The 13,504-nt window shown below is 40.8% G+C and overlaps 1 protein-coding gene across 3 annotated transcripts in view; it reads right to left on the bottom strand.

Annotated features, from left to right (window-relative positions):
* The window catches only part of SH3BP2 (SH3 domain binding protein 2), a 71,966-nt gene that overhangs the window by 19,728 nt on the left and 38,734 nt on the right, over nucleotides 1-13,504 (bottom strand). For all 3 annotated transcript variants that reach the window (XM_044295587.1, XM_044295593.1, XM_044295584.1), the window contains exons 2-3: nucleotides 6,476-6,615; nucleotides 425-527 (exon numbers count right to left, since the gene is read on the bottom strand). In XM_044295587.1, the coding sequence (XP_044151522.1) occupies nucleotides 425-527; nucleotides 6,476-6,611 (239 nt within the window). In that variant the 5' untranslated portion in view covers nucleotides 6,612-6,615. The remainder of the gene's footprint in view (nucleotides 1-424; nucleotides 528-6,475; nucleotides 6,616-13,504) is intronic.

Raw genomic sequence — 13,504 nt, 5'->3', positions numbered from 1 at the left:
GTCGTCCGCGTCTGTTTTTTTCCTATCATTTGCATGGCAAACTTGACTTAGACTTTTTTTTACTTTCCTTCGTGTCTGGAGATCCTCCAAAAATAAAGGAAGACACACGGAAACAAAAACGGAGACGGATCACGGAACAACGGAACCCTTTTTTGCGGACCGCAAAAAAATACTGTCGTGTGCATGAGGCCTAAGAGAAATTGTACGGGAGGATTTTTTGGGCTGATAGGGTAGCGAAGAGACCCGACAGAGTGAGATTTTTTTGTAGAGTTGGTGATACGATGAAATATAGAAATTCTTTTATTATTGGTTTTGATGTATATTATGATAAATAAATAAGAAAAGTAGAAAAAAAAAATAGATAGCATTTCATGAGCTGAATGTCAGTAAATGGTTATTTTAATAGAACATCTTTGCTACTAACCTGTTGTATCCGTTTAGTGAAAAAGCCCCTTGGGAGGCGGCTGAGGTGCTGGTTTTGAAGTAGTACACGCATCCTTTATGTATGATCACATATCTGAGGGGCCCTAAAATAGAAAACCATGGCACTGAGTATCTAGACGCAGAAGGACCAATTAAGGCAACAAAAGATTTTGTTCCAGAAACAGTGCCACCCTTGTCCATGTTCATGGCTGGTATTGCAGCTTAGCCCATATTTAAAAAGCACCTGTCACCTCTTCTGACATGTCTGTTTTAGTAACTACCCTTATTCCCCATGTAATAACAATTCTGGAGAATCTATTCTTATGACTCTACGTTGTGCCATTCCTTTATTATTCCTTCTAGCAGTCTATAAATTAGCTGCCAGCAGTCTGCAATGAAGGTTCAGATGGGTTTTACCAGTCCCTGCACAGTCTCACACTGGATAATGTCAGACATTGCAGTCAGAGCCCCCTCTCCAACTGGTAACACCCAGCTAGACCTTCATTGCAGACTGCTGACAATTCATTCATGATATTTCTAGTAGGTATAATAATAAATGAATGTCACAAAGTAGAGTCATAAGAGTAGATGCAAGTAGTTACTGACAGTGACATGTCAGGAGAGGTGACAGGACCTCTTTCAGGTCATATGTTTGATAATAATGGCCTCTTCAAATAAAGTTTCTATTATCTGAAAGAGTTTACAGTCTGTATCATTGTCCAGGGGTGTATTGACGATTCTACAGGCTTCAGAGCTGAAATTTCCCAGCATTCCTTGCTGGCTCAATATTTGCATAGCACTTTTTATGGTGATTTGCATTCTGGTGTACCGTAAGCCATTTGTACTCCAGAGTCTGTACAGTTATCTAGTGTAGTAAAAAATGCAATGTTGCACTATAGGGTCTCTGCTTAGGCTACTTTCACACTTGCGTTTGCATTTTCCGGTATTGAGATCCGTCATAGACTCTAAATAGTGGAGAAAAACGCATCCGTTTTGTCCCCATTTATTGTCAATGGGGACAAAACTGAACAGAACTGAATGCTCCAAAATGCATTCCATTCCGTTTCGTTGCGTTCCCATACCGGAGAACAAACCGCAGCAGGCTGCGCTTTTCTGTCCGTCATGGGATGCAGAGCAAAACGGATCCGACATGACCTACAATGCAAGTCAATGGGGACGGATCCATTTTCTCAGACGCAATAGAAAACGGATCCCTCCTCCCCCATTGACTTTTAATGGTGTTTATGATGCATCCGTCTTGGCTTTGTTAAAGAGAATACAACCGGATCCGTTCATAACTTGTATTATCAGTTATGGAAGCGTTTTTGCTGAACTATGCCGGATCAGGCAAAAGCGCAAGTGTGGAAGTAGCCTAAGCTGTGCCTGTTTACAAGCTGGTTGACTGTTTCCAATAACTACAAGCAGAATTGTGAATGCTGCTCCGGAGCATAATACAGATGGTAACTCAAGAAAAATATTTGAATATTGACACAAATATTTATATAATATATAAACTGTAAAATGCTGTTCTGATGGAGCATACTGTATAATTACAAAGCATAGTAAAAATGAAAGCTTTAAATTATTATTTTTTTCCCGTCATTGCTTGACAGGTCGACCAATTCTGCTGCTTACTCACAGCCGGCGGGCATTACCACACAGGGGACTTCCAACCTGAGAGCTGCTTATCAGATTACCACAGAGAGCAGATTACCACCATTATTGTTCAGATGTCCTTACCTGACTTCCACCTTTACCATGCAAACTGGAATTGAAGATATTTCAGACAGATTCCAGAGATGTTATATAGACTCACTTTGGGAGTTCCACAGCAACCTTTCGGTGGAAGAGTTGCACAGAGGGTTGCATGTCACTAAGCGGAATCGTATGGAATCTGCTCCACTGTATTGATTTGTAGAGCGTGACTCTTGTTTGGTTCATTTCTTATTATATCCTTTTAGCAACCAGAGCTCTGTTTTTCTTAGGCCTCATGTTTACAACCGTATTCTAAGTCCACATCCGATCCATTTTGCGGCCCCATTCATTTCAATGCAGCCGCAAAAGATGCAGATAGCGCACTGTGTGCTGTCTGCATCCGTAGTTCCGTTCCACGGGCCCACAAAAAAGATAGAACATGTCTTATTCCTGTCCGTTTTGCGGACAAGGATAGGACACTTCTACAGGAGTTAGAAAAAAAAATGGCATGCACACGGCCAAGATCCACGTTTTGCGGATCTGCAGATACCTGCCTGTCAGATGACTAGCGAAATTTCTTAAAGAAAAAAAAATATATGCAACAAGTCCAGTTGCTTTGACTTCTGATATAGATGCAAAATGAATTGGTGCACGAGCTGAAGTCGCCTCTCTGCTGTGAATGTCAGTGTCAGCAAATGATGACCACATAGACATGTGGTTTTTCTAGTGAATGTCACAAGACGTCCTTACTGGCAGTCGCAAACCGCAGCGTGCTAACTAAGAAAACCTTCCAACTGTATAATGGTGAAACGAAACACGATGACAGGGAGTAACCCCTCCACCCCCAATACCTGCAAGATGGCACTGCTCACAGATTTCTGTTACTGCATATGTGACAAAGCAATCGAAGCAATGGTCCATGCAAATCGGCGAGCTGACAAATTGTATCTGCCGTCTGGACTTTTATGACATATCGATAGGATCTTGTCTCAAGAACAGTGCCCCGACGTGAATGAAGTGCATGCAGCGGATGCATAATATCCTATATAATCATTGGTATTGGACTTTCAAAAATAGCTGTGTGAACATGCTTAGCTATTTGTCCCATAGCAGTGAATAGAGAGGACACAGCGCATGCACTGCCATACCTCCATTCACTGCTATGGGACTTTCAAATATAGCTAAGCTAGAAGTCCCAGAGCAGTGAATGGAGAAAGCTGCGCTTGCACTGCTTACTCTCCATTCATGTTGGGGGCCTCATTCTTGAGATAGGAATGGGTCCCAGAAGTGTGAACCCGCACCTATCGGACACTTATGGCATATCCTATCGATAAGAATACCCCTGTAAATACCTCCTGCCTCTAATAATAATGAAAAGTCTCTGCTCATTCTGTCTCAGTCTATTCAGCAAAGCTGATAAGAGAGCTACAGGAAATATCAGTGTATTGTGGTTGCTCTAGTGGCCAGTGTGAAAATTGACATATTTCTAGTCTAAACAACTCCAATCATTTAATAAAAATATTTTGTGAGCCTCATTGGGGACAGTGTGACGATAATGTCTGTAAAGCGCTGTATAAATGCATACAATAATAATAATGGTTAATACAAACCTGATTGAAACAATGGAGCAAAAATAGAGAACTACAGACGTGGACAAAATTGTTGGTACCCTTTGGTCAATGAAAGAAAAAGTCACAATGGTCACAGAAATAACTTTAATCTGACAAAAGTAATAATAAATTAAAATTCTATAAATGTTAACCAATGAAAGTCAGACATTGTTTTTCAACCATGCTTCAACAGAATTATGTAAAAAAATAAACTCATGAAACAGGCATGGACAAAAATGATGGTACCCCTAACTTAATATTTTGTTGCGCAACCTTTTGAGGCAATCACTGCAATCAAACGCTTCCTGTAACTGTCAATGAGACATCTGCACCTCTCAGCAGGTATTTTGGCCCACTCCTCATGAGCAAACTGCTCCAGTTGTGTCCGGTTTGAAGGGTGCCTTTTCCAGACTGCATGTTTCAGCTCCTTCCAAAGATGCTCAATAGGATTGAGGTCAGGGCTCATAGAAGGCCACTTTAGAATAGTCCAATTTTTTCCTCTTAGCCATTCTTGGGTGTTTTTAGCGGTGTGTTTTGGGTCATTGTCCTGTTGCAAGACCCATGACCTGCGACTGAGACCAAGCTTTCTGACACTGGCTAGTACATTTCTCTCTAGAATTCCTTGATAGTCTTGAGATTTCATTGTACCCTGCACAGATTCAAGACACCCTGTGCCAGACGCAGCAAAGCAGCCCCAGAACATAACAGAGCCTCCTCCATGTTTCACAGTAGGGACAGTGTTCTTTTCTTGATATGCTTCATTTTTTCGTCTGTGAACATACAGCTGATGTGCCTTGGCAAAAACTTCGATTTTTGTCTCATCTGTCCACAGGACATTCTCCCAGAAGCTTTGTGGCTTGTCAACATGTAGTTTGGCATATTCCAGTCTTGCTTTTTTATGATTCGTTTTCAACAATGGTGTCCTCCTTGGTCGTCTCCCATGTAGTCCACTTTGGCTCAAACAACGACGGATGGTGCGATCTGACACTGATGTTCCTTGAGCATGAAGTTCACCTTGAATCTCTTTAGAAGTCTTTCTAGGCTCTTTTGTTACCATTCGGATTATCCGTCTCTTAGATTTGTCATCAATTTTCCTCCTGCGGCCACGTCCAGGGAGGTTGGCTACAGTCCCATGGATCTTAAACTTATGAATAATATGTGCAACTGTACTCACAGGAACATCTAGTTGCTTGGAGATGGTCTTATAGCCTTTACCTTTAACATGCTTGTCTATAATTTTCTTTCTGATCTCTTGAGACAGCTCTTTCCTTTGCTTCCTCTGGTCCATGTCGAGTGTGGTACACACCATATCACCAAACAACACAGTGATTACCTGGAGCCATATATATAGGCCCAATGGCTGATTACAAGGTTGTAGACACCTGTGATGCTAATTAGTGGACACACCTTGAATTAACATGTCCCTTTGGTCACATTATGTTCTGTGTTTTCTAGGGGTACCATCATTTTTGTCCATGCCTGTTTCATGAGTTTATTTTTTTACATAATTCTGTTGAAGCATGGTTGAAAAACAATGTCTGACTTTCATTGGTTAACATTTATAGAATTTTAATTTATTATTACTTTTGTCAGATTAAAGTTATTTCTGTGACCATTGTGACTTTTTCTTTCATTGACCAAAGGGTACCAACAATTTTGTCCACGTCTGTATATCATCTTCAAAAAACTATAGCATATTATTTTGCTAATGATTAAGCTATCTATGGCCATATAAAGATGTGTGTGTCCCTCTGTTCTACAAAAATGTCCAAAATTTCTATTTTTCAATTATATTCTCAAGCCAATCAAGGTTCTTGCCATTTAGTACTTCTCTAATATCCCCATTGCAGTATCCGAGCCTTGTTTTACATGCTTTCATTCCTTGGTACTATGTTTGCAAAGAGATTATGAATCACGATTTGTAAAACACACATAGCCGCCACAAAGGTAAACATTTGTTTATATAGGGCTAGTAAATCTGGATCATCAAACAAAGGGACAATAGGAATGATACCTTCCAGGTAGATGCCCCTGATCCTGGACAAATATGCACTATATTAATGGAATTTACCGAGATTAAAAGGGGTTTATGATGTTTTTCTGTAAACAGCTCTAGTCTTGTCCACGTGTCTGCTGTTGAGGCTCATCCCCATAACATGGGTTGTTTAGGTTAACTACACATTTCCCCATTCCGCCAAATTCTTTAAAACAAAAAATTATTATATACTCGCCTGTTTCCCCTGCGTTGTCTTCAGCCCCGCGGCTCCAGTCCTTCTCCTGTACTTTGTATACAAGGCTACAGCGGTGATGTAGAGGTGTATGGCATGGGACGCTGCAGCCTATCTCTGTCCTCAGCGGTATACGGCATGACACAGTGATTGGCTGCAGCAGTCATGGGTCTGTATGGCACTGCTGCAGCCTTGTATACAAAAATCTCAAGGAGGACCGGACCAGCGGTGATGAGAGTGGCCCGGGAGAAACAGGTAAGTATATAATCGTTTTTTCTTTTAAAGAATTTGGTAGCATGGGGAAATTTGGGGTTAACTTGGATAACTTATAAGTAGGTTTCCCATGTTCCCCAGCCTTTTTCCTTGGTGGCCCAGATGGGGGAGGCTGGTAGGCTCCTCTACCAAAGACGAGAACTAGGGCCCCGTTACTGATTTTGCATTGTGGCTGAAAAGTATCAATTTAATTTTTTGCATCTGTTCCCCTTTAAAGATACATTTCTGTATATTTCAGTAACTTACATTTAAACAGTTGCAATTGTTTTCCTCCTCTCTTGTGCAGGTATCCTGCGATCGTGACTCCTCCCGGCATCGTCAGTAGATTCTGGGCACCGATGGCCCTCATGGGAATGGGCCAGCTGACTTCTCCCGATGCCATATTTCTGTAAGACATGGAATGAATTGTTCTGGTTCACAAATCTCAAGGCAAGGTCATCTTATAGCTCCAAGTAGCACATTCAGTTTATTTCCAATCCTATCCAGCCACATGTATTATTAGTTCCTGGTTTCCATTCCAAAAACCTGCTGCATCTGTGTAGACAGGATTGGGTTCCAGTTATACAGATCACTCTCCCTAGACTGCTTAGTAATGTTATGATAACCTTCACCCTGCTAATGGGGCATATAGCCAATGCAAATCATCCCAGAGGGGTAAGTCCCTGCAATGTGTTTGCTTGTTGAAGAACCAAGTAATTATTATCTGAAGTAAACCTCTGCTACCTAAATCCTATCGTAAAGTCCTGTTATCTATTAACTGCTTGCTACCTCTTACAACACATGAAAGTCACAGATATTTACTTTTATGTGAAACATTTAAAGAGGACCTGTCACTCTCCTCACATTCCTGTTTTAATAGCTTCATGCATTCCCCATGTAATACAAATTCTGGAGCATCTATTCTTATGGCTCTATGATGTGCCATTCCTTTATTATTTCTACTAGAAGTTATGAATGAATTGCTAGCAGTCTGCAGTAAGGGTACGGAGGGGAGGTAACCAGTTGGGGGGTGTACCTGCAGAGACTCACTCTATCCAATCAGTGCTGCCATTTTCAGTCTGTGCAGGTACACCCCCCCAACTAGTTACCGCCCCTCTGTACCCTTACTGCAGACTGCTAGTAATTCATTCATAACTTTTAGTGCAAATAATAAGGGAATAGAACATCATAAAGCCATAAGAATAGATGCTCCAGAATTGTTAGTATGTGAGGAATGCATGTAGCTATTAAAATTGGCATGTCAGAAGGTCCTAGTTAAAAGCATTCCTCCTATTCAGGAGAAAAAAGAAAATAAATCACATTAACTGGAATACGAACAAAATACTTGCCTGGTGACCTCCTTTTCAGCTGCAGATTTACTAGTTTCTGGGCTTCTCTTCGGTCATCCAAGATGGTCGCACTGCTTCTGGTACTACATGAGGCACACTGTACGTTTGGTAGTCCAGACACTTCCTGCTGCCCTCAGATTGGCCAGCATTGCTCATGTGAACAGTGCTGGCCAATCCAAGAGCAGGGCTGGACAAACAGAAAGTGCTCTGCCTCAGATAGTCTGGAAAGCTGTGCCGCCACCTTGGATGACGGAAGAGGAGCCCTTGAATCTGCCGCTGAAAAGATAAAAATGAGGTCACCTGGTAAGTGTTCTATTCGTTTCCCAGTTCGTGATTAATTTTTTATTAATTAAACTGAAGGGTCGTTTTAATAACTTTTAGCGAACCATGAAAAGTCCGACAGTACAGTATGTACGCCTTTGCAGCCTTGTTTTTTTTTTTATTCGCCAACACATCTAAAACTAAATAATTGCGCAGATTTGCATCTAGTCTTCATAAATAATCCTCCACCGTTTTGTGTACACAGCTAACGTGCAGACCTATGTGTATTCATGGTTTCAGATTAACGCAGTGTAGTTTTATCTGCGTCCACTTCTACTGTCTGTAGGTTAGCAGAAAGAGGGAACAGAGGAACACGACCGCCGAATCAGACTAAACACTTGTTTGTAGTCTGTAACTATGGAGACACATGGGTCTACATCGAAGCTGTATACATATTTTTTAATCAAGGCTATTTGCAAAGTTGCTTAATTTTATTATTTTTAAAATGATAAAGGAAGAATAACTGAGCATCTAAAAAACCCGAACTATTCTGTATAGGCCACTGCTGCGTTGCCCTCATTGTTTATTATGTGAGAAGCTGAATTTGGGTGGAGCCTCAGGGTCATGGAGGGAGGAGCTGACATGGACTCCTCCCTTGCATAGAAGCAGTGCTATAGTAAAGATTTGTAGTAGAATATTTATACATTTATATGCCTTTTTTCTTTACTATCACCATCTATAAACTTTATTTCCTTCATTATCCTGCAAACTGACCCTGTCTCCGTGAGTCCAAGGCCCATGATTACATCTAGTGATGAACTTTGCCTGACGTTCTGACTTGAACTGACTACAATGCTGCATTATCACAAGGAGTATTAATAGACTGCAGCATGAAGTGAAGATTGTAACCGCACTGAGCTGCCATTATCTCCGTCAATCGGTTCCCTGTCCACTATCTTAATGAAAGAAGATTCTGTAAAGAATGAAGGGGAACAAATTGGTCATAAAGCATTTTAATTACATGATTCCTTAAAGGGGTTGTCCAGTTTGAAATCCCTTTTCCTACACCCTATTAAGGAATTCCTCTGTTCAGGATCCTGATCTCTTCGCCACAGTGGAGAATGGTTAGGCTAGTTTCACATATGCTGTAGGAGATCCGACAGGCTGTTCTGGCAGAGAACATTCTGCCAGAGTTCTCTGTATCTCTATGGTACCTGAATGCCCGCCGGCATCATACCTGGCCCTGTCAAAATGCAGAGGACGGAGCAGTTGTAGAGAGAGCAGAGCCTCTAGGTGTAAAGGTAACGCCCCCGTTGCTCCTAGAGGCTCATTTGCATATATTAAAACGTCCCTTTTCTCATCAATGTGGACACATATGAACATGGGACCAACACAGATGCCTTCAGCTGCCAAGCGCACATGTAACAGGTCAACCAGTGTCATAGGTGCAAAACTGCTGACAGATGCCCTTTATTAATGTAATTTTCATACATAACATGCTATTGTTAATGCAAAAAAAATTAAAAAATCTGACGTGTTATAGTACATGACAATCTCTTTCTACAAAACTAGAATCAGACTTGTACCTCACATGGATCCAGAGATCTTCCCAGTCATTACTCAAATTTCCCTGCTAGATTTATTTCAAGCCAGCAGCTTCTGTCGAAATGTCACATCTTCTAGCAGTAGATCGAGTTGAAGGATGGAACTGATCATGTGTGACCACCTCAGTGAGGTGGACAGACAAATATGGAGAAGAACAGCAGGTGGCGATATACAGATACTTTTTATTGGATAACTCTGGCTATACCAAATATTCAATTACATGCAGTTACAAAAGTATTCAGATCCAGGAGCCAATTTGAAAGATCTAGAATATTTTTTGTGGGACAACCGCTTTTTATTAAGGACAGCGGCTATCTATAGGGGCGCAAAAGTTACATTTGTACATGGGCTGTGGGGGTAGAAGGGGTTCAAAATGGTTTCTGTATCCTATATAAATACTGATAATAGCACACAGTAGGTGGGAAGGTTTGTTACAGACTTTGCATTGGGTCCCAGAAGATTCCAGATACCCTTCTGACGATTTTACTGATTATATCAATTTGGAAGGAAATGCTTATTTGTATACTGTCTTGAGAAGGATACTAGCCAAGACATCTGGGAAGGAAAAGCCATGGCCAGTGGAGATAACTTGCCATATGATGTCACCACGTCAGCAGAACTGCACACGATAGTCATTGTGTGGCCTCTTGTCTAGTAAAGTCAGTGTTACAGTACATTAAATGCTTCTTAAAGGTTCTCGTGAGACATGACTTACCACTAAATGACGAGATGTGGTGAGACACAGGAAACTGAAAACTGTTCTTATCTGACTTTTGACTTCAGAGTCGTCAAGCAGAAGAATGAGTAAAGAAGATCTGACGATGTTCTAGTACAAAGTGGATTACATGTCCCTGCAATGTCCTACTATCCTTCTATTGTTAGAATTGGAACGATGCAATGCAATAGTAGTGTCACCGCCACTTCTGTGAGAAGGTCTGACAGACGTCCTTCTCTACCTCTTGCATGATGTTCTTTGTTTTGGTTTCACTTTCTCATCTCATTTCCTTCTCCCAGGTGTCACCTATTTAGACTAATCCTCTTTCTTTTATATTCCCTCCCATACTGCCTCACTTTGCGGTTTATACTACTTCTTGGATTTAAGTGTTCACTGCTGGAGGCTTCTGCTGCTGCTTATTCAGATAAGTCCTTTCATGTATTGTGTTTCCTTGCTGGCTTGATTCTAGGTGACCCTGACTTCCTCCGTATGAAGTGCAGGGAGTCATGGTCGTGTCCCCTCACTATTATAGGGTTTTCAGGTGTCACACAGTCTTAGGTACGGGGGCATACAATTGTCTACCTTTGAGACCCTTGTATGTGCTTAGCAGTCAGGGTGAGCTCTTAGGGTTTTATACTACCTCTTGAAGCTCATCAAGAGAATGCCAAGAGTGTGCAAAGCAGTAATCAAAGCAAAAGGTGGCTACTTTGAAAAACCTAGAATATGACATATTTTCAGTTGTTTCACACTTTTTTGTTATGTATATAATTCCACATGTGTTAATTCATAGTTTTGATGCCTTCAGTGTGAATCTACAATTTTCATAGTCATGAAAATAAAGAAAACTCTTTGAATGAGAAGGTGTGTCCAAACTTTTGGTCTGTACTGTATATATACATATATTGTATTATTTTTTTTCCATTATATTTTTTATAATCACTAAATAAATTATAGAGATGCATCTATAGATATCAGTACTTTATACATGGGGAAAATGCTTGTGAGGCTTTTAGTCAGAGAAAATCCTCCTATTGACTACAGTTAAACCTGTTGCTTACTTCCTAAGGATTCTCATACAGCAGGTCATGGGTTCAAGACCTGATAGCAGAAAATCTTGAAAAAACAACAATGGAAGTTTTAAATACACAGAGGTATCCTCAAGCACTATTAGAAAAAGCAGGGACTCCCAGGATCACAGCTAAGAGTGACTGACTCTTTAGAGAAGTACAGGGGCTCTTTACATTGTCCAGTGCCCAATAGCAACTGTGTGGCCTCCATTGACAGTACCACCTATTGAGTTATAGCTAATATCTGGCACAAAAAACACCAAGAAAAACACTGGCAACATTATTTTTACCACCTGTGAAGTATCATTTTATAAACCACAAATCAGCCTCATTACTATAGCCACTGAACATTACAGTGCCCATGTAAATTCTCAGCTTCAATACTATGGAGCTATGAATATCATGTCTGCTAGAGCTCTTCCAAAAATGTTAACACCTAATAAGTACCACCAACTATACTGATGTCTTTGAGGCTGGGGCTACATGGCCACTTTGGTCATGACACACATCAAAGATAGCTGCATACATAGCTGGTAATCGCAACCAATATTAGTCAGTGGGTTCACGTTGCAACCCACAGGAGCACCAGGGTTTCATTTCTCGTGGCATGCTTTCTCAGTGCCCATATACTTCTACAGGAACCTACTGCATCTGTTCCACTGGATGCAAGCTACATCCTGGATACATCTAATGAGGTTTCACAAGTACTTCCCACTCGAATCCTGCAGCTAAATTTAACATAGAAGAAGTGTGGGCAGCAATCAAAATCAAATATAAGAAATAAACAAAAAGCCCCTTAAAATGGGGGCGTTAATAGCAATCTAAAAATATATGAGAGAGGAAGTAACCCAGGTTATGACTGGTAATTGGCCACCAACGCGACCATATTGTAAATGATAAAAGTAAAAGGAAGGACAAGTCACCAAATTAGATCCTATGCATTAATGCCGTTGGCAAGGGCCCTGCTGTGAAAAGTTCTGCTGTGTGTTTTTCTTTTATTTTTCCTTGACCTTAAAGGGGTTGTCCAAAGTCCCCAAAGCTGGACAATCCCTTTAAGGTCAATGAAAAATAAAAGAAACAACTGCATAACTTTTCACAGCAGGGCCCTTGTCAATGTCATTAATGCACGGGATCTAATTTGGTGATTTGTCCTTCCATTTACTGTTATATTTTACAAAATTTTCACGTGGAATACAGTACCAGTAAAGTGAATGTGATTTGCCAACTCTCATGTACACATTGCATATTTTGCACACGTGGAAATTGACTTCCTGTCTGGATTTTAAAATCCGTAGAATATCAGTTGTTTGTATGATTCCTTATACATAGTGGCTAGTGATAGACTTTAATGGGGTTGTTAAAATAAACAGAAAATCCGACCCAAAAACAGCAACTAAAGCTGAGATAAATTTCACAGATTTATTTGAGGTTTTACTTGTGTTTTTGGTGCTGTTTCTGCATACAAATCAGCACCATGTGCAGGTAGCCTTAGGGTACTTTCACATTAGCGTTTTTCTTTTCCGGCATAGAGTTCCGTCACAGGGGCTCTATACCGGAAGAAAAAATGACCACTTTTATCACCATGCATTCTGAATGGAGAGCAATCCGTTCAGGATGCATCAGGATGTCTTCAGTTCAGTCTTTTTGACTGATCAGGAAAAAGAGAAAACCGCAGCACGCTACAGTTTTATCTCCGTCCCCAAAAACTGAAGATTTTTTTCCATTGGAATGTATTAGTGCCGGATCCGGCATTCAAAATACTGGAATGCCGGATCCGTCCTTCCGGTCTGTGCATAGTTTTTCCGGATGACACCGGAAAGATGGATCCAGCATTTCAATGCATTTGTAAGACGGATCAGGATCCTGATCCGTCTTACAAATGCCATCAGTCGACGTTTTGACAGATCCGGCACGCAGTTGGAACTGCTTACCGGATCACTCTGCCGCTAGTGTGAAAGTACCCTAAACAGTGGCAATACATGCTCATCAAATTTTTTTCCTATCCAATATAGCAGAAATATGTAGTGAGTCCTATTATTCTGATATTTCTAGACCCTATTAAAAGTTACATTTTAAAATAATTACACCCCCCCCCCCCCCCATCCCAGGGGGCCCCCTTCTGGCTATCCAATATAGAAAATAATTGATTGGATTAACAACCCAATGTCGTATATTGATGTAGTAGAGATTCATTCCGACATACTGCAAACATTTTCAATACTGCATAATATATGTTTGAAAATCAAGCTGAACACAGTCGGAAGTGACTGGAATAAAACAGATTTGATTCAATGAACCA

Source organism: Bufo gargarizans, chromosome 1 (genome assembly GCF_014858855.1).
Source record: "Bufo gargarizans isolate SCDJY-AF-19 chromosome 1, ASM1485885v1, whole genome shotgun sequence".
Taxonomy (NCBI): Eukaryota; Metazoa; Chordata; class Amphibia; order Anura; family Bufonidae; genus Bufo; species Bufo gargarizans.
Note: the sequence above shows the minus strand (reverse complement) of the source record. Positions and strands in the feature narration are given on the sequence as shown.